This window comes from Borostomias antarcticus (genome assembly GCF_949987555.1).
Source record: "Borostomias antarcticus genome assembly, chromosome: 21".
Lineage (NCBI taxonomy): Eukaryota > Metazoa > Chordata > Actinopteri > Stomiiformes > Stomiidae > Borostomias > Borostomias antarcticus.
Genome location: NC_140254.1, coordinates 9,242,648 through 9,264,771, shown reverse-complemented (window position 1 = coordinate 9,264,771; position 22,124 = coordinate 9,242,648). Strand labels below are relative to the sequence as shown.

General features: G+C 48.4%; 1 protein-coding gene across 1 annotated transcript in view; it reads right to left on the bottom strand.

The window, feature by feature from the left end:
* Nucleotides 1-1,344: 1,344 nt before the first annotated feature.
* The window catches only part of csmd2 (CUB and Sushi multiple domains 2), a gene marked incomplete at both ends in the record, with an annotated part of 339,405 nt that continues 318,625 nt past the window's right edge, over nt 1,345-22,124 (bottom strand). The window contains 11 exon segments of the mRNA XM_084454911.1: nt 1,345-1,504; nt 2,204-2,336; nt 4,337-4,424; nt 5,468-5,580; nt 6,798-6,959; nt 7,196-7,264; nt 9,712-9,891; nt 10,425-10,536; nt 10,791-10,864; nt 20,913-21,086; nt 21,908-22,081. Coding sequence (XP_084311037.1) covers nt 1,345-1,504; nt 2,204-2,336; nt 4,337-4,424; nt 5,468-5,580; nt 6,798-6,959; nt 7,196-7,264; nt 9,712-9,891; nt 10,425-10,536; nt 10,791-10,864; nt 20,913-21,086; nt 21,908-22,081 — 1,439 coding nt within the window.

Below are 22,124 nucleotides of genomic sequence, written 5' to 3'. Positions count from 1 at the left end.
GTAGAGGGGGAGGGTAGAGGTAGAGGGGTAGAGGGGGAGGGTAGAGGTAGAGGGGTAGAGAGGGAGGGTAGAGGTGGAGGGGTAGGGTGGAGGGGTAGAGGTAGAGGGTAGAGGGGGAGGGTGGAGGGGTAGAGGTAGAGGGTAGAGGTGGAGGGGGAGGGTGGAGGGGTAGAGGGTAGAGGTGGAGGGGGAGGGTGGAGGGGTAGAGGTAGAGGGTAGAGGTGGAGGGGTAGAGGGGGAGGTAAAGATGAGGAATATGGAGGTAGAAGGTGAGATGGAAAATGAGGGATGAAAGACAGAGAGAAGGTTATCAGCATTTCATAACTCGAAAAATAATGAATTGGTAATTTGCAGATAAAACACTGCCTAATGAAAAAAACAAACATAATTTAGAGTTGCATTCAAAGGGAATATCAAGGAAATCCAGCAGAAAGCCAATCACACAGGGTCCTGGCAGAGCTTCCAGTCTGCAGGTCTACATTTCTACCCTTTACAAGATCCTTTAAGCTTTAAAATATTTAGTCAGAAATTGCATTCTGACAATCTGTGTCTGGTTGCCTCAGCGGTTCTCAGGTCTGGGCAGGGCCGTGTCTCGGTCTATCTCACGGTCACGGCCGGACGATGACGCCCTACGCTTTTAAAAGGGCTTCTCGCTTTTCTTCCCCCTCCCCTAACAAATCGCACACAGCCAAAAACGCTGGCGGAACTGCGGTCTGGGGCTGGCGAGAGACCGAGGATGAATGAAGCTATTATATTTGCGATGATATCCCCGAGCCCGACGTGACGGCCGGGCCTGTCTGACTGTGAGGAGCTGCGCGTTACGCGCTCATGAACACGGCGTTGCCTCGTTCTGTAAACACCGCCTCCCTGTCTGCTTTCTCAACGTATTCAGACAGCGTCTGAGACAACGCAGAGAGAGACAGACTAGCGGAGATTCCAGCACAGAAGGTGACAGCAGGGACCGGAGGTGACGGTTGTAGCCGACAGACGAATAACTATATACTGTTTGGGATTTTTGGGGAAGAGCCTGATCAGTAACAGATGCACAGACCATCATCCTCATCATATTTTGTATGAATGATATACTGTACATCAACGTCTTGTATGTAGTGCCTTGCATTTAACCCTCTTCTGATGTAAAAGTCAGAAGACACTGAGATGATCAACCAGTAACGCAGCTGTACATGTAAAGGTGACATGGTTCTTCGCCTACGGGCTTCAATCATGCTGTAGTCTAAAGAGACATAATGCCCGACTGTGGGGAGTGGAACCGTTCCGCCGCCATTTCCTGGCGGAGGCGGAGCCTGTGCTGCTGGCGGGACTGACCTGGTTGGCGGGCGGTCGCTATACGGCCGTGCACACCGTGCTGACGGTGAACTCCGTCTCGCTGGCCAGGATGTCTGTGGGCTGGATGTTGCGGTCGTACATGGGGTTCTCGAACGTGGCCCGGCCGTTGGTGCTCTCGTGGCCCACGTAGCCGTTGAACGGGACTTTGGGTCTCCTCCTGAGGGAAGTACATAAGTAAAACTTTATTGGTAACACTTTACAATAATAAAATACAATAATTATACATTAATAAGCATTAGTGAATGCATTATTAAGCATTAAGTCACAGTTAACTAATGTCTCTATTATCCATTTACTAATGTTATTTATGTTAACTAAGGTTAACTCACCTAACCCTAACCCTAACCCTAACCTTAAAGGATAAGGACACTGAATTTCATGTTTAGCCCTATTCCTGGCTTCCCTGGCATGTATCTGACTAGTACAGTCATCCGAATCCAAATTTTGCGGAGGTTTACAGCGTGAAGGGATGGCTGTTGTATGTTCGGTGAAATTACTACTGTTTACAAGTTACTGTTGTTTCGAAATGCAGGGGCGAAAGGACCTATGGGGTTTACAGGACCACTTCAGAGCTCGGTAAGCATAAACCATGTAATTCCTGAACTTGAAATCCACGTATATCATACTTTTTAGAGTTGAAATCACATATTTTCAAAGCCTACACTTCTGGAAATTGGTTTGGGAATAAGATTTAGATTTACATTCAAAACCAATGCAGTAACTACTGTATGGCCTTGTTTAAAGCTTGGGGGTAACAGTGATACTGGTCAAAAGTAATGTGTGCATTGTGTGTGTGTGTATGTGTGTGTGTGTGTGTGTGTACAGTACGCGTGTGAGTGTGGCGTTGGTACCGCACCTGTGTTTGTACAGGAACAGAGCGAAGCCGGCGATGATCATGGCTATGAAAGGCACTAAGATGGCCGCCGCCACAGAAGTGCTGTTGGAGGCAAAGTTGTAGCCTGGGTTTTCTCTGCTGGGGTCTAAACTCTCTGTCACAGGGAAAAGACAACGTCCAGATGAGCATTATCACATTTTAAAGAGGACAATCTCTAAAGTGACAATTAAAGTTAAACGCAGATGAAGACGACTTCAGTCCATCAGAAGGTCCTCGGTCGATGCAAATATACAGCAGGGACGTTAGGGCCACATGAAAGAGAAAGTGTCTGTTCGTCAGCGAGCCAGGCGGACATGACAGACGCGCGAGCCCAAGTAACAACGCAGAAAAAAAGGGCGGGAAAAGTAACGAATGGGAGTAGACTAGAGGGGGATGTTGTGAGCGCTCAATCTCCCCCTAATAAACTCAACTGACAAGTGTGTTCTCTAGAGACGTCAAATTCCATTACGCTGACAATGACTTTTAATTATTGATATCAAGGTCCCGGCGGTGATGAAGTCATTTCACGTTCGGTTTTCAGTCCGAGGCGCTGTGTCCAGCCTCGCCGGGAGAGTGATGACCAGCTGTTCGCGAGACGACGCCAACAAAGAACCAATAAAGTCCGAGCGACAAACAAGAATACATTCAATTAACGGGTGGGACGGTGCCAGCCAATCAGCCCCTGCTGAGCCAGCAGACGCACAGGAACAGATGCAGACGTGAGCGCCGACACACGTGCTCACACACACACACATGCGCACACACACACACGTGCTCGCACACACACACGCGTGCCCTGGCGCCAACTCCAGCTTCATGTATAATAGTGGGTGAGGAGCTGTTCGGGGGGTGGGGGGGGGTGTCGGCCGTTGGCCCCACGCTTCATGCTTGGACACGGCACAAGAACACATTTGATTTGATTAACATACATTTACAGATCAACATTACCCAGCAGTCTCCTGGGTTGACCGGCCAATGGGAGTTTGGAGTCAGTCTGTCTAACTGTTCAGTAGTGTTTGGAAGTAGGAGCTGATCTGAACACCAGTGAGTTATGCTGTCGTCTCCATCACTTCCCCCTCCTCCTCTCTCTCTCTCTCCATCACCCCTGTCTGCGTTCCCCCTCCTCCCCTCCGACCTCTCTATCTGATTACATCTCTCTCTCTCTCTCTCTCTCTCTCTCCCTCATGCTCTCTCTCTCTCCCTCCCTCATGCTCTCTTTCTCTCTCTCCCTCCCTCATGCTCTCTCTCTCCCCCACCCTCTCTCTACCTCCCTCTCTATCTCCCTCTCCCTCCCTCTCTTTGTCTCTCTCCCTCACTCTTTGTCTCTCTCTCTCCCTCACTCTCTGTCTCCCTCTCCCTCACTCTCTGTCTCTCTCCCTCCCTCCCTCCCTCCCTCCCTCTCTTTCTCTCCCTCTTTCTCTCTCTCCCTTTTTCTCCCTCCCTCTCTTTCTCTTCCTCTCTCTCTTTCTTTCTCCCTCCCTCCCTCTCTTTCTCTCTCTCTCTCTCTCTCTCTCTCCCTCCCAACACCCATCCCTCTGATGCCAACGCTGCCCAAGGGATCGCTTGGATGAGATTCCTGCTCCACGTACACGAAAGAGAAAACGCCACGCCCTCCCTGAGAAAACGCCACGCCCTCCCTGAGAAAACGCTACGCCCTCCCTGAGGAAACGCTACACCCTCCCTGAGGAAACGCTACACCCTCCCTGAGAAAACGCCACGCCCTCCCTGAGAATCCGCCACGCCCTCCCTGAGAAAACGCCACGCCCTCCCTGAGAAAACACCTGACATGACACGGCACGTTGGACTCAAAGAGAGGGGAACGACGCGGAATGTTTAGGAAACAGTCGGCCTCCGCGCGGTCGTTGATAGCTCGGCGCCCGAGACGCCGTGTGTGTGTGTGTGTTTATGTGTGTGTGTGCGCGTGCACAGGGTTTATTTCTAGCCTGGCCTACGCACGTCCCATTCAGCTGGATGGTGGGTTGGGTCAGCCGTGTGGTTGCCAGGTCTGGGCTCTGAACCCTCGCCCCCTCCCCGTCACCTACACCAGTCCGCCGTACGAGACCCGCAGCCCGGGGGTCCCGGCGCCACCCCCCCAACGCTCCGGACGCTACTCACCCAGCCTCTGGAGGCCGAACTGACCGAAGCCCTTCCCCCGGACAAAGCCCTGGAACACGAAGGAGCTGGACGAGGCCAGGTAGGACACCTGAGAGGAGGGGAGAGAGAACATTGGGATTGGAACGTGGCCCCCGGCTGCACGGTGTCAGAGACAGGGAGAACATTGGGATTGGAACGTGGCCCCCGGCTGCACGGTGTCAGAGACAGGGAGAACATTGGGATTGGAACGTGGCCCCCTACAGCACGGTGTCAGAGACAGGGAGAACATTGGGATTGGAACGTGGCCCCCGGCTGCACGGTGTCAGAGACAGGGAGAACATTGGGATTGGAACGTGGCCCCCGGCTGCACGGTGTCAGAGACAGGGAGAACATTGGGATTGGAACGTGGCCCCCGGCAGCACGGTGTCAGAGATTGGGGCCCCGCGCTGGGAGGGAAACACACCAGCGGAGAGGAGACTCTCCGGACTGACACCTCATTTGACACTTGGCTCGCGAGGGACACACACACACATGTGCACTCTGACACGAGATAATGTCAGAGCAGATTAATGTTCAGCCCGCTATATGATTCAAGCACGCACACACACTTGGATGTGGTGTGTCACTCATGCGCACACACACACACACACACACACACACACAACTACACACTGTGACCTGCTCTTTTAATTATGTCTGGCCTGGGAAGCATTAGAGGGGGTTGGGGTGTAGAGGAGGGGGGTTGTCTAGCCCTGATTACCAAAGCAATGATTTAACTGACATTTTAATTAAAGAGAAAATTCTCACAGGACCCTACATCTCCCCAGTGTGACAGAGTAAGTGTGTGTGTGTGCGTGTGTGTGTGTGCGTGTGTGTGTGCACGCGCGTGTGCGTGCGTTCGTGTGTGTGTGCGTGATCTATGCATGTGTAAGCAAGCATGTGTATGCTGCATTATACAGGTACGCGTGGGCGTTTGTTAGTGTGTGTGTGTGTGTGTGTGTATGTATGTGTGTGTGGGGGGGGCTGCTATAGAAGCAAACACATGCGCGTGCACACACACACACATACACACTCACACACACACACACACACACAGACTCATACACACAGCTCTGACTTCTTCGTCCCAGACGGCTTTGGTCTTGTACTTACATGTCCGTCGAGAGCCCAGTTGTCGTTTTTGAACTTGTTGACGAAGATCTCGACCGGGCCTCGGACCTGGTACACCTGCAGCACGAGCTGCGCCTCCTCTCGCTTGTAGGTCCCTGGAACAACAGCGGACACTGCTTAGATGGGACAGTCATCTGGAGTTCTTCAGGTCCCTGGACTGGACGTGTCATGTACAGTAGTCTTGTTGTTATGGGATCTGATGACTTCGTACTTGATTTTATGTTGTTTTGTTGTAACATGTTCCTATTTTGTATGCTTGAAAAAAATTGTAATCAGAGCTTGTTTTATTGTAAATAAATAAAGGTTTCAATTCAATTCAGCTCAACGGCAACGGTAGACTGGTTAGCTTGTGCTAACGGGGGACTGGTTAGCTTGTGCTAACGGGAGACTGGTTAGCTTGTGCTAACGGGAGACTGGTTAGCTTGTGCTAACGGGAGACTGGTTAGCTTGTGCCAAGGGGGGACTGGTTAGCTTGTGCCAAGGGGAGACTGGTTAGCTTGTGCCAAGGGGAGACTGGTTAGCTTGTGCTAACGGGAGACTGGTTAGCTTGTGCCAAGGCTGCAAAACACAAGCAGAGGGGCGGAGCCAGCGCATGTCCTTTCAAATCAAATCCAGCTGCATTTGATTATTTAATCGGGAGCGTATAGTCAGGACTAAATGAAAAACTCATTTAGGTAATACTTTGCCATTTATGTAATAAAAATATCTGTGAAGTGGGAGTTAACATGGAAGAAAGTCCAAGTAAATCACAGTTGTGTGCCAGATATGCTACAGACAGCTCGCTAGAGTGCAGGACTTGTTAGTAATACTAGAAAAGTAAAAAATCTGCGGTCAGTGACCAATCAGAGGCCAAATCAGCCTCCCAGGTCATCGCACTCTCTGCGCAGGCCATCTCCTCTCACAAAACCCCATCGGACTCTTATCAGTGTGTGAATATCGTAGCTTGTTCCCAGCTGCAGCGACATCTTTCGGGAAACTCAGATTAGCTTGGAAAGCAGCTACCATACGAGAATACGGTGAGAACAGCAGGTTAACCCTGTAAGACCCGCTGTAGCAGAATTACACATCACATACACAATGACAAATTACATTGTTATATTATCTAAAAAAAGGTATACTTTTTTTTTTTTTTTTACATATACACTTAGTCATTGGGTCCTATTGGGCCAATAGCAGGTGCTGTTACTACCTGGGAAGAGAACCAATTATCTAGATATTCCAGACCTCTACGAAGTGTGCGTTTATCCACACGCACGCAAACTAGAAAAAACCCCATTGACCACGGAGAGACCCGAGGGACGACGTGACGCACCGGCCAGTTTGAGCTCCACGCCGCTGTGGTCGATCAGCGTCCCGTTGACCTGGCTGCTGATTGGCTGGAAGGCGGTGATGCTGAGCATGGCGGGCTGCTTCTTGCCCAGGTACTCATAGGAGCCGCGCCACAGGGAGTTCTGGGAGAACACGCCGCCCGGGACTGGACGGAGGGAGGGAGGAGAGGGGGAGGAGGTGAGGCCGGGGGGAGGGGAAGTCGCAAACAAATCCAACCGCCATTAATCGCCTTATCAACAATAACAGACATCATTTGGGTTTTCCATATTTTTTTTAAGTTTTTTTAATTGAAGATGTAGACAATTGCAAGTTGGGTCAAGGTATCTTAGGAAGTGGTTGGAGAGGCGGGCCAGCGGCCATTTTGGAGGCGTGGTTAGCTACCTGGTAGTTTGGCGTTGGGCTGCTCCTGTACGGCTCCTGCCCCCGTCTTCCCGCTGGGCCGGTTATCAGCTGGGAGGAGGGAAACAGAAGCATTAGGATGGGGGTCACTCAGGGGTCACTCGGGGTCTAGTTTACAAGCCCGATCCTTGGGACCAACCTGGCCGTAACGCCGTTACTAGGGCCCTCGCTCCGGTTCAACTTTCCTTTCCTTTTACACGCCACATGAGAGGGTTCCTATCGCCGCGTTTCGCCACACGCTCAGCTTCAACAAGGTTCTCCGATCCCTTACAGGACGGCGGTCACGTCAAGGTTCTCTGGTCCCTTACAGGACGGCGGTCACGTCAAGGTTCTCCGGTCCCTTACAGGACGGCGGTCATGTCAAGGTTCTCCGGTCTCTTACAGGACGGCGGTCATGTCAAGGTTCTCCGGTCTCTTACAGGACGGCGGTCACGTCAAGGTTCTCTGGTCCCTTACAGGATGGCGGTCATGTCAAGGCTCTCCGGTCCCTTACAGGACGGCGGTCATGTCAAGGTTCTCCGGTCCCTTACAGGATGGTGGTCACGTCAAGCTACGCGCGGAGCGAGGAGTCACGACCACTGTTCTGAAAAGTTGGCGTACCTTCTCAGGGATTGTTGAAATGTCTATCAACATTCCCTACCTGACAGGATGTGCTACCCATGAATTCAGCACAATCAAATGGGTCGTAGCATATTCTGATAGACCTTCCCTACCTGACAAGATGCGCTACCCATGAATTAAATATAATATAATGGGTGGTAGGACATCCTGAGGACTATTCAGAACACCGGCGCTTCCCGCCTCCCTCAAGTAACCCTGGAACGAGGGTTGCTGCGGTCGGCGACGCCGTCATGTTGACAAAGAGGCATCTGGCCAAGCCGACACGGCCAACAGTAAATCAACCCTGGGTTTCAGCGCACTAGGGGAGACAGTTTAATACCGCCTTACTGGCCTGGTGGGAAACACACACACGCCCTAACAAAATAAAGAAACAGACAAACAAAATAAACAAACAACAAGAGGTAAAATAGGGATATGTATAAATGAAACATAGGGAGTCAGGAGTACACACACACAACATGCAAGTGCACACACATGCACATGCACACACGCGCACACACACACACACACACACACACCACAGAGCACGCACAAACCACAGAGCACACCCGTTGCTTTATTAGCTGTCATGGCACTGAGTTGCTCCTCTGTCTTTTCCCCACAGGTGCAGTTAATATCTCGCCTTCGCTAAGGCTGCCCCCCCCTCCCCTCTCTCTCTCTCTCTATCACCCTATCTCTCTCTCTCTCTCTATCGCCCTATCTCTCTCTCTATCGCTCTATCTCTCTCTCTCTCTATCTCCATCGCCCTATCTCTATCGCCCAATCTCTCTCTCTCTATCGCCCTATCTCTCTCTATCGCCCTATCTCTCTCTCTATCGCCCTCTCTCTCTCCCTCTCCCTATCTCTCTCTCTCTCTTCCTCTCTCTCTCTCCCTCTCTCTCTCTTCCCTCTCTCTCCTTCTCTATCGCCCTATCTCTCTGTCTTTCTCTCCCTCTCTCTGTCTCTCCCCCTCTCTCTCTCTCTCTCTCTCTCTCTCTCCTTCCTTCTCTTTTAATGGTGGGCCTTAAAAATACCCCTTCGCCTCCATATTTCTCCTCTGCCCAGCCCTGGGATCCATCCCAGCCCCTCTCTCTCTCTCTCTCTCTCTCTCTCTCTCTTTACTCCATTAGCATTTATCTAGCATAGATAATTGTGTGTCTATGACTCCATTTGTCGTGTGTGTTTAGCCTGTCCCGGGGGAGTGGTAATGTGAGTCTATTTATCTACTAGACCTTGTTAACGCGCTCGCCACACCATTTATAAGACCCCGTTACCCGCTAACCAAATCAATACGATACATTGACCTAATCAAGTTTGGGTCTCTGCTAATGTTGCTGTGTGTGTGTGTGTGTGTGTGTGTTTGTGTGTGTGTGTGTGTGTGTGTGTGTGTGTGTGCGTGTGTGTGTGTGTGTGTGTAGCTGTTTATCAATGTGTATGTGTGTGTGTGTTTTCTTGTCATTGTGTGATGGATGAAGCGGCATGTTTTGGCACGCGTGTGAGTGTGTGTGACTAAGTAAGTGACCAGAGTACTTTGTCAACATTAGCTGATTCCCCTAAATCTCCCAGTGGTCAACGTGGCGGTCTCCCCAGCCAAATAACAGCCACAGATCACAATGAACATCACTAAGAGACGCTGGACCAATCAGGGACATGTTCCAAACCATCAGCAAAAGACGCTCTGATGTTTATGTGTGTGTGTGGGGGGGGGGGGGGGGGGGGGGCTGGCAATAAGAACATTCCTGCACTCCATATCACGTGTGTTTGTGTGTGTGTGTGTGTGTGTGCGTGTGTGTGAGTGTGTGTGTGTGTGTGAGTGTGTGTGTGTGTGTGTGTGTGTGTGTGTGTGTGTGTGTGTGTGTGAGTGAGTGTGTGTGTGTGTGTGTGTGTTGGTTGCGTACCGGCGCAGAGGGGGGGCTTCCCTGTCCAGCTGCCGTCGGGCCGGCAGGTCCGGTGCTCTGACCCGGCGCTCAGGTAGAAGCCCGGCTGGCAGCTGTAGATCAGGGTGAAGCCCAGCGAGGGAAGCTCCATGCCTCTCACATCCGCCTGGCCAGGGAGCTCCGGCTGACCACAGTGGTGGGCTGGACACAGGGAGGAGGAGGAGGAGGAGGAGGAGGAGGGGGAGGGGAGGGGAGGAGAGGGAGAGGAGAGAGGAGAAGAGGAGGAGGAGGGGGAGAGGAGAGGAGGAGGACAGGAGGAGGGGAGAGGAGAGTGCAGAAGAGGAGGAAGAGAGGAGGAGGGGGAGAGGAGAGAGGAGAGGAGAGGATGAAAAAGAGGAGGAGGAAGAGAGGAGGAGGAGTGGGGGTGGGGTGGGGGAAAGGAGGTGGAGAGGAGGAGGAGGAGGAGGAGGTGGAGAGGAGGAGGAGGAGGAGAGGAGGGGTGTAATTGTATGTTTCATGTTAGGTTTGTGTATGAATGTGCTAAGTTATTGTCTGACTGTATGAACATTCTATGTTCTATGTCCTTTTATGGACCCCAGGAAGTCTACCGGTCGCCAAGGGGTCAGCTAATGGTGACCAAATCAATAAACATAAACATAAACATAAACATAAACAAACATAAACATAAACATGAACATGAACATGAACATGAACATGAACATGAACATACTGACCGATGCACTCTGGCTGGAGGCCGCTCCATGTGAGGTTGGGCAGACAGGTGCGTGAGATGGACCCTTGGAGCAGGTAGCCCTTTCTACAGCTGAAGAACACTGTGCTGCTTATCTGTGAGGACACACACACACACACACACACACACGCACACACACCCTTCTTAAAACTTTGAAGCATCCATTCAACATCCATTGAAAACTCACTCCATGCAATGAAACAGGAGGTGCTTCTGGCAACCAACAAATCAAAGGTGTTGTTGTCTCTGTGTGTGTGTGTGTGTGTGCGTGGTGTGTTTGTGTGTGTGTGTGTTTGTGTGTGTTTGTGTGTTTGTGTGTGTGTATGTCTGTGTGTGTGGGTGTCCTTACCTGGTAGCCCTGAGTGTTGTTCTGGTTCCCGAAGAGCGGGGTCCCGGGGTCCACACAGGTGGTGTGGCTGGGGTCTGGAACACACACACACACACACGCACACACACACGCACACACACATACACAGTCACATTACATAAACACACAGTCAGAATCCCTGTGACACCCCAATTACAGAAAAATAATTAACTGAAAAAATTATAATCTAAAACTCAGAAAGGCCTGTGGTGTTGATTCCATTTTAAATGAAATTATCAAATACTCAGATGATAAATTCAAATTGACTATCCTAAAAGTTTTCAATACCATCCTAGCTGTAGGCACTTTCCCAGATAACTGGAACCAAGGATTGATCACACCACTTTACAAAAATGGCGACAAATTTGACCCAAATAATTATTGAGGAATCTGTGTTAACAGTAATCTGGAAAAACTGTTCTGCAGCATTATAAACAGCAGACTAATGCAATTTATTGATGACCACAATATCCTGAATAAAAGTCAAATTGATTTCTCCCAAATTACCGCACATCAGATCATATCTTTACCCTCCACACCCTAATTGACAAACAAATAAACCAACACAAAGGCAAGATATTTGCATGTTTTTGAGACTTCAAAAAAGCATTCGATTCAATCTGGCATAATGGTCTTTTCTATAAATTACTTGAAATGGGGGTCGGTGAAAAAACATATGATGTAATCAAATCAATGTACACAAATAACAAATGTGCTATTAAAATTGGCAAGAAACAAACAGACTCATTCTCACAACAACGTGGAGTGAAACACGGCTGTAATCTGTCTCCTACTCGATTCAACATTTATATTCATGAATTGGCTAAAATATTAGAACAATCTTCAGCAACTGGTATCACCCTACAAGACTCAGAAAAAAGTGCCTGTTGTATGCAGATGATCTAGTGCTGATGTCTCCTTCCTAAAAAGGTCTGGGTATCAAGATCACAACTATAAATTATATTTGGACACAGTTGAACTAGAACACACTGTGAAGGAATTTACATCCAAACACCTTAAACCTTTGTCCTCTCACTTCTCTTGTAATTCATCACCTCCCCCCAAGTATTCACATGGCTGTGCTAACATACAAAATGGCTTCCAGAAGGCCATCTGTCTGCTCCAGAATAACCATCCATTGTTCCTTTGTCCCTCTTAGAAACTACCGCCTTTTTCTCATGTCACATGTCTTTATTCTTGGCCACGCCTGCCATTCATTTTCTCATGTCACATGTCTTTACTCTTTGCCACGCCTGCCATTCATATGTACAATGCAGTAGCCAATCACATCCTGGAAGCACTGTACCTTTGTTTTGATTGCATATAAGCCACAGCAATACCCATGAATTCACTTCGCTGACTAACCACTCGTTGTTCAGGAAGTCCTTGCGCTCGTATGTTTTTCACAATAAACCAGACTTAACCTTTTGAGCGAATCTTGGTAAATCATTTTTACTAGAACAGTAATTTCCATTACAATTTGGCGACTCGGGACGGGATCGGCTGCTGTGAGGTTCGCCTGGAGTGAACAACGAAGGAAGCCAGACGTGCGGAGCAGTAGCGAGCTCTGGAAAATCTTCTCTCTTTGCGCCTATTGCATTGGTTCGGAGAAGTCCGCCTCGTTTGGTTTCACTCGGCTAAACTCACGGTACGTTGAAAAACGAATCCTTTTATGCTTGGTATTTGCCTTGGTTTCGTTTCAGATTGTGTTGTGGGTCTGGCGTATTGTTGAAAGCAAACTCCCCGGGGAAGGTGGTGGCGATAAGGCGTTGTTTTTAACAGTGGCAGTTTAGGATTGGTGATATTGCATTGTTCTCTGACTTCGTCCTTGTTTAGGCTACCGGGGTTCTCTTCAGAAGAGGTGTAATTTTGGTTTTGGGACTCGCTCCCTTACAGTTGATGTAGACTACAGTTTAGATTGTTTGTCGGCTCGGCTGTAGTTAAGAAGTGAGAGTGCACTTCTAGGATAACGTTTTTGGGTTGCTTTAGTTCGATGTTCCAGAATTAGCACAGAAGGGAACCTGTTGAAGTTCGCAGATAGTGCGATTTCCACAGGGTTGAAGTTCGCAGATAGTGCGATTTCCACAGGGTTGAAGTTCGCAGATAGTGCGATTTCCACAGGGTTGAAGTTCGCAGATAGTGCGATTTCCACAGGGTTGAAGTTCGCAGATAGTGCGATTCCCACAGGGTTGAAGTTCGCAGTGAGTGCGATTTCCAAATGGGTTGAAGTTCGCAGTGAGTGCGATTACCAGCTAATCTCCGGAGTGTCTGTTTTTGTCCCCGAACGGGGTTGTGTTGTCTTTGTGTTTGTCTAGCGCTATTTCGCCGGCTCAGTGGGATTTTTGATTGCATTTTTGAGCTTCGGCTCTTGCCTTGTATTGTTTGTTAAGAGCGCCTATTATCCAGGTAGGTATTGTTCACATTTTGTACACTGTTAAATCGTAACTGCTAGATTTCCAGTAGGCTAGCTGGTTGTCTGGGAGACAAAGGAAACAACAACTACTACTCCGCTCTCCCGGTGATCCCGCCCGAGCCAGAGGGACAACAAAGGACCAGTTGCTGGGTGAGTTAATTAGCGGTTTAATGTGTTTTTTTTTTCTTTCGAAATTGTATTCTTTCCCGCCGTGAGTTAACTATAAGGTTTCCTTTCATTGCTGTTTTGGGGTTTTAGGCTGCGTCGTTTTATTAGGGTTTTTCGCAGTATAGCCTTTATTAAACTGAATTCCCCGCGCACGGCCAAAGACCACATCCGGGTCATACATGCAACATTTTGGGAGCACCACTAGGTGTCCCTGTAACACCGGCTACTAACATATGATATATGCAACAGGATTCTACTGCTAACTTGCATTTTGTCTAGCCCTGAGGAGATTGTTGCGCTGAAGCATTATTCTGCGAGCGTTTGTTGGCAGATTTCGTTATGCGCTAAAGCATTTTCGATTTCTTACATCCCCATCTGACATTTAGTGTTAAATTTTTAGCTAAGATTCGGGCTCAGCTAGAGGTGGTTGAGATGTCTAGGTTAAGGGAAAAGCCTGTTAATTCTATAGACTGGTCTGTTTTTAAGATTTGGGAGAGAGTAGCACGAGAGCGGGTTTTTAGGTCAGGAAGGAAAGATAAGGAGGTTCCGCAAACAGTCTCTCCGCCATTTCCCCAGCAGAATAACTCTGATTTAAAATTAGATTCCCCCCCCCCCTCGACTCGTTGCTCCGTGCTCACACCCAACCAGGATGTTGTTCTTCCCCATTTTCATGCTCCCGCCATTAGCCACGCCCCTTCTCTCATTTCGCCGCTTTCTACGAGGTATAAGGAAGATTTGGCTAGAGCTATATCTGAGGCTAAGTTTAATTTGGAACAACTGCAAATGGCTAGAGATAGTCTGGAGGGACCGCAAATACACGCGCCTCTGATACGCTGCCCAAACCCTGTTCCTCGCCCTTCACAAATAAATTATGCAGCTGGTTATGCGGCCTGGACTCCAGAGATTACGGTTTATAGACCCTGGCGCTCTGATGAACTACGTGAAATAGCTAAAACCTTGCCCGATCCAACCAAAGACATTGACGAGTTTGAAAATCTTTTTAACAGTTTAGTTCGTATGTATGAGCCTCACGCAGAGGAAATCGCCATGATCATGAGACAATGCCTTGGGCTAAAATGGGTGGATGTGAAACATCCGTTTGACATTACATTGCCTTTTAATCATGCCGATTTTTCTGACCAAAACACTGCGCTGTTGAACAGAATCAAAACTCGATTCCCTAAAAAGATGGATTGGGACCGTATCACATATTGCAAACAAAATTCCGATCAACAGTTCGAGAAATTTTGGGAACGACTAGAATCAGTTTTCGCCGCACACAGTGGCATGGACAAAGCGAACGCCGATTATAAAAAGATTTTGAAACAACAATTGATGAATAACTCTCTCTCCTCTTTGTCCGACCAAGTTAGGTTGATGTGCCACACCTGGGAATCGACTTCTCTCGAAGAAGTTGTTGATCATTTCCGCTATGCGGAGCGTCTTCGTGATCACATTGAAGAGAGGGAGTTGAAAGAAATGAAGCTAGGTGCAGCCAGATTACAAGCTGCTCAGTTACAACAGCTGGACAATCAAACTGCTGGTGCGAGGTGGAACCAACAACGACCACAGTGGCGACAGAGAAACAATAGGAAGCGTTCTGGTAGGGTTAGGCGAGGAAAAAGGTATAATCGAAGTGAAGATAGAGATGATTCATGCTTCCATTGTGGTCAGTATGGCCACTGGATTGAACGGTGTCACAGTTACCGCAAGCTGAATGAAAAGGAAGAGCCTCAAATTTGGGGTCGAGCGCCACCTGCTGGAGTTCCCTTGAACAACCCATAAGGGAGATTTTAAACTAGCCAAGATAGAGAGTTTTAATTTTTTAAGGTAAATAAACAGGATAAAATAGATGTAGAGCGAACTCAAAAGTCTGACAGGGTTTTGAATAGGTGTTTGATTCAGGAGTTTGTTTCAATAGTCAATGAATGGCCATAAGCTGTTCGTTTTATGCATTTCTACTGTATGAATTTCATTCATATAATGATAATGTGTTTTTGAGGAGTTGACTTTAGGCCTTCTCCTCTGCTATTGAACCCAGTCTGTGTTTGAGTCTTATTTTTCAGGTGTTATGGACCCTGGGCGGCAGGTTTTTGAGGAGCCTGGATCATGCCTTCCTGGGGACATTGGAACCTGCTGTTGGTCTGTTTAACTGTTGTTTGTTTTGTCTCTTTTTCTGATATGTAGCTTAAGACATAAGGTTTGTGCATAATAGTGGGGGGAATAGATAAGGTTTGCCAGTGTCTTAATCTGAATGCAGCATCTCATAACCCAATTATATATATTTTTTTAAATGAGTATGTTAAATATCTCATGTTTATAGTTTGAGGCACATTCATCGGGCCTGAGTGTTTTTTCTGAGTGTTTTTTTACAGACAACTGTCGTTCCGGGAGTGATGGGTGAATGCCGAACCAGGAGACGGGCACAGGACCGGAGGTGGAGATGGAGGTTACTGGCCTGTTTCCCTACAGATAAGCGATCTGGGGTTCGTGAGATGCAAAGCCAACGCCACGTCACCAACTCACTGTGAGCGACAGATAAGTATGAAACAGAGAAGAGACCATTTTGTCAGAAGCAGTGCCCAAATACTCTGTCCTCAAATGCAGAAGAGGGAGGGTTTAGATATACAAATTTTAGCTATACAAATGAAGCTTTGATGGAGTTTTTTTTTGATTAGTTAATTGTAAATGAAGCCAGTTCATTTTAGTGTCATTTTCTTTGCCCCATCTCTATTTTTATCCTGACTTCAGGAAATTTTTGCTTTCACCCTTAGGGGGTGTTGTTTTGTTGAGACGAGAATATGGTTATTTTATTTTCATAAAATCGCGAGAGAAATTCTAGAGCCAAATCCATTTGCCTCGATCATGACTGGGGACTGGGCGTGTTGAAGTCATTCTAAACACTGCCCCTGATGTCACTGTAGGGGTACTGCAGACTGGCTCTAAATGACACTTGAACAGACAACCTGTTTAAGTGTTCCTGACTGAATAACAACATTTTTCCCCAAAGCAGGAGCTTGCGCTTAACCATGTTTCTGAGAATCTCCAACAGACTGCTGATAACCGTTCCTGACCAAGGAGGGGAACAGGGAGACCAGACCAGAGGACTCTCCTTTTTGCTCTTCTGTTTTGTCTCTGTTTGTCTCTCTCATCTGTGGATCCACAGACGGAGCACTTCATCAGCCTGTACTGGGGGAGCGGGAGCGCCGAGGTGAGCCCTCCAGCAGCACGACCCGGGCCGGGCCTACGTGGAGCAGTACAGGGATGGACCGGGTTCAGTTCAAGAGCCTAGTGAGGACCGCCATTCCTGAGGCTAAGGAGGGGTTCCTGCATCACATCTCTCCTGGGGATTGGGTCCTGGTCCACGACCACAGACGAAGGAGCTGGAACTCGCCGAGGTGGCTCGGGCCGTACCAGGTTCTACTCACCACGCAGACAGCGATCTGAGAGGACTTCGTGGATCCATGCAAGCCATTGCCGACGGGTCCAAGCAGCAGAGGACGGTCCACCAGGGGATCGCCAACACCAGGAGATCAATATGCAGCTGAACCAGAGGGCTCAGAGGCCAAAGCTATGAGCTGTCACAACTGTCCTCTCCTCTGACGAGGAATCGGAGGAAAAATGACCTTGCTGGTCACCTCCTTCTCATGATCGTTATGATGGCAACATGGAGAAACTCCACAGCCATGACCTCACAAGATGCACCACACACGCACACACACCTACACACACTGCAACTAACATTGAACATAACTGATTCAAACAACGCGACATTGAAGTTGCGATCTAGAAGAGAAGACGCCTTGCATTCCCCAATGACATTCTATTGCCCAAAAGAGAAGTGTCACCTAAATGACTGTTGGATACACTGTGAACAAGAGTGACCTTGACAGTCACCGCCACACTCTCCTCTCCTCTGATGAGCAATCGGAGACTGACCTTGCCGGTCACCTCCTTCTTGTGGTTGTGGTATGACAACATGGACAATCTCAACAGCAGTGACTGCACCTCTAATCGCACACACTGGAACCTACATTAAACATTCAGAGACGCACACATGGAATCTATGTTCCATAGGACATCACATGCGATTATTCACAAGAGTGAATGAACTTTGAAATAAGCTGAAAAATATATTTGTTTACAAGAGTTACAATGGTTGAAACATGAGTTGATAAATAAGTTTTGGTTTTTCCTCTAAATTGACCAAGAGGTTTTTTGCCCCTCTTACACTGGTAACCATTTTATCTTTTTTGCCTTGTAAAATCAAGTTTTTTGGTGAATGGTTGTCCACTCTTAGACTATAAATAGTATATAATCATGTCATCTTTTTTATCTTGTTTCCTGTCAATTTCTGAAACAAGGGGTTTTGGTGCGTGATTTTGCACGTGGAAAGAAAATAATAATAAATAAAAATAATTTTTTTTTTTTTGCTCCACCTAGGGGAGAGATTATTTCCTTTCCACATGTATAGCATAGCTGACTGTTTACACTGTGTTTGGATTTTATATTTTATTTTTGTGTACCTGTTCAGGCACAAATGGGGGATTGTGAAGGAATTTACATCCAAACACCTTAAACCTTTGTCCTCTCACTTCTCTTGTAATTCATCACCTCCCCCCAAGTATTCACATGGCTGTGCTAACATACAAAATGGCTTCCAGAAGGCCATCTGTCTGCTCCAGAATAACCATCCATTGTTCCTTTGTCCCTCTTAGAAACTACCGCCTTTTTCTCATGTCACATGTCTTTATTCTTGGCCACGCCTGCCATTCATTTTCTCATGTCACATGTCTTTACTCTTTGCCACGCCTGCCATTCATATGTACAATGCAGTAGCCAATCACATCCTGGAAGCACTGTACCTTTGTTTTGATTGCATATAAGCCACAGCAATACCCATGAATTCACTTCGCTGACTAACCACTCGTTGTTCAGGAAGTCCTTGCGCTCGTATGTTTTTCACAATAAACCAGACTTAACCTTTTGAGCGAATCTTGGTAAATCATTTTTACTAGAACAGTAATTTCCATTACAACACAAATAATGATACATATTTAGGCCTAAATATCAACAGCACAGGGAGCTTCATCACGGCTGTGAATGACCTGAGAGACAAGGCAACGAGGGCGTTCTATGAGATCAGAAGAAACATTAAAATTGACATTCCAATTAAAATCTGGTTAAAACTATTTCAATCAGTCATAGAACCCATTGCACTGTATGGCTGTGAAGTTTGGGGACCACTCAGCAAACATCTAAATTCTACAAACTGGGACAAACATCCAATCGAAACACTTCACCTGGATTTCTGTAAAAGTACTGTATATTACACCTTCACAGACAAACTACAAACAATGCCTGCTGAGCAGAATTGGGCTAATACCCCCTCCAAATTAAAATTGAAAAAAGAGCCATTCTATTCTATAATCACTTAATAACCAGCAAGCCCCAAACATTCCACTACAAAGCCATGAAACACCAAGAGATGAACAAAGAAAAGAGCCCCCTCTGCCAACTGGTCCAGAGACTCAGTCCCCTAACATCTTTCCCTACCGAACCTCAGGACAGCCCACAAACAATCTGGCCCAACCAAATTATAACAAAACAAAATCATTGGATACACACCACAACAACTCAAAATAAAATGTAATGTTATTTGACCCTAAACAGACAGTACATGGTGGCGGAATATCTGACCACCGTGACTGATGTCACATTGAGAAAACTGTTGAGCAGGTATAGACTCAGTGGACACAGCCTGGCCATAGAGACTGACCAGGTATAGACTCAGTGGACACAGCCTGGCCATAGAGACTGACCAGGTATAGACTCATTGGACACAGCCTGGCCATAGAGACTGACCAGGTATAGACTCAGTGGACACAGCCTGGCCATAGAGACTGGTCTCCATAAACAGGCCAGGCTGCCCCGGGAGGACAGGCTGTGTTCACACAGAAAACACTGGAAACAGAGACGCATTTCTTGCTACACTGTGACAGATATGCAGAAATTAGAGCTTCATCCTTCCCTGAAATTACACTTAAATATCCAGAATTTGAAATGGAATCCGAAAGGGACAAATTAAAATATCTACTCGGTGAAAAACAAAATTGCTGCATACTGGCAGCTAAATATCTAGCCTCCTGCCACAACCTAAGGGACAACCAGTAAAATGTATTTTCTGTGTTTACTTATATGTTGTTCATTATATGTTGTTATGTTGGTTGTTGTATATTGTCACTAGTAGCTACATCACATGCACTTATTGTTATATATAATTATTACTATTATATAATCATATTAGTATTATTATTAGTAATAGTAGTATAGTAGTATTGCTATTCTTATTGTTGATGTTATTAATATGTATTTGCTTTGGCAATATAAGCACTGTTTTTCATGCCAATAAATCTAATTAAATTGAATGGCCCATGGTTGTAAACGGTGTGGGTTTCTCTGGCCCATGGTTGTAAACGGTGTGGGTTTCTCTGGCCCATGGTTGTAAACGGTGTGGGTTTCTCTGGCCCATGGTTGTAAACGGTGTGGGTTTCTCTGGCCCATGGTTGTAAACGGTGTGGGTTTCTCTGGCCCATGGTTGTAAACAGTGCGGGTTTCTCTCACAGTTTTGGATTGAATTCACTTTGCACCTGGGGATTTCTAAACGGGAGGCCTACGAGGGAATGGATGAAGGACTTATAACCAACCAATAACAAGGAGTGTGTATTGGAACCTTTGGACTGAATTAGATTATTGAATAGAGAATGTTATTATTTGTAGTGTCTACTCTTGTTTGGGTTATGATTTGAAATGTCTACTTTTATTTGGGAACTTCCACCTTCCAAATGTCCCTTTGAGAGTGGCATCATTTTTCTTGTTTGACTATTCTTCTGGGGGTATTGTGTCCCCACAAGTATAGTTTGCACACATAGACACACACACACACACGCTCATAAATCCTGCCGTCTGGTTCATTAGTGCGGACAGGCCTGTGATCTGGAGAGCATTTGTAGCGAGTCGCTGGTTTTTGCAGGCGTACAACACAATGACACGCTCTCAGCCATCATCGCCCCCCACGCGCTGGTAATCAGTTATCTCGGTGGGCAGCCGAGGACGGGCGAGTTCGGCACCTGGCACAGAGCGCAAGTATAGTACACTTTGCACGTCGGGCGCAGTCGGAAGATGATTCGACAGAATGTTGAACATCCCTAAGTGCGTCTTGACACCTTGAGTGGTAGGATGGGGGTCTAGAGTAGACCTGGGTTAGATTTGGTTTGTAAGTAAAGAGGAATACAACCTGCCCCCCCCCCCCACACACACACACACACAGACACACACACACACACACACACACCGTATTGAACTGCATAGACCTTATACATCTACAGCTAATCGGCCAATTATATGACAAAACATGTACAGATTAAACACACACACACGAGCGCTGGGTTTGGGACGACCACACACACACACACGCACACACACACACACACACACGCGAGCGCGGGGTTTGGGTGGCCCACCGATGCAGGAGGGCTGTGTGCCGCTCCAGGCGCCGTCGTACTGGCAGTAGCGGCGGGCCGAGCCCACCAGGACCAGCGGAGGGGAGCAGGAGAAGGACACGGCCGACAGGTAGGTGAAGCCCCGGTCCTCCCTACGACCCTGGGCCGGCGTGCCCGGGTCCCCACAGAACACCGCTACGGAGGGGGGGGGGGGAGGAGAGAGAGAGGGAGGGAGGGAGGGAGGGAGGGAGGGAGAGAGGGAAGGAGAGAGGAGAGAGGGAGAGAGAAATGGTGAGAGGGAGAGAGAGGGGTAGGGATGGAGGGAGAGATGGAGAGAGGGAGGGAGAGAGGAGAGAGGGAGGGATGGTGAGAGGAAGAGAGAGGGGTAGGGATGGAGGGAGAGATGGAGAGAGGGGTGGTGAGAGGAGAGAGGGAGGGAGAGATAGTGAGAGGGAGAGAGGAGAGAGGGAGGGAGGGATGGTGAGAGGAAGAGAGAGGGGTAGGGATGGAGGGAGAGATGGAGAGAGGGGTGGTGAGAGGAGAGAGGGAGGGAGAGATAGTGAGAGGGAGAGAGGAGAGAGGGAGGGAGGGATGGTGAGAGGAAGAGAGAGGGGTAGGGATGGAAGGAGAGATGGAGAGAGGGAGGGAGAGAGGAGAGAGGGAGGGAGGGATGGTGAGAGGGAGAGAGAGGGGTAGGGATGGAGGGAGAGATGGAGGGAGGGAGAGAGGAGAGAGGGAGGGAGAGATGGTGAGAGGGAGAGAGAGGGGTAGGGATGGAGGGAGAGATGGAGGGAGAGATGGAGAGAGGGAGGGAGAGATGGCGAGAGGGAGAGAGGGGTAGGGATGTAGGGAGAGAGGGGGAAGAGGGAAGGATGGAGGGCGAGGGAGAGAGGGAGGGGAGAAGAGAGAAAAGTCAAGCAGACGTCGGAGCCTTCAAAAGTGCGGTAGCAGCTTCACATCAAGACACAGACGCCCCTGTGTGTGTGTGTGGGGGGGGGGGGGGGAGTGGTCCTTACGGAAGCACTGCGGTCGCTCGCCGCTCCAGTTGCCGGTGCCCTGACAGGTGAGCACGCTGGGCAGGGACAGCTGGTAGCCCTGGTTGCAGGCGTAGCTGACGCTGGCGCCCCAGCTGAACTCGCCGCCCACCACCTGGCCGTTAGGGATGGGGGGAGGAGCTCCGCACACGATCGCTAGAGGGGGGAGGGAGGACGGGGGAGGAGGAGGGGGGATGAG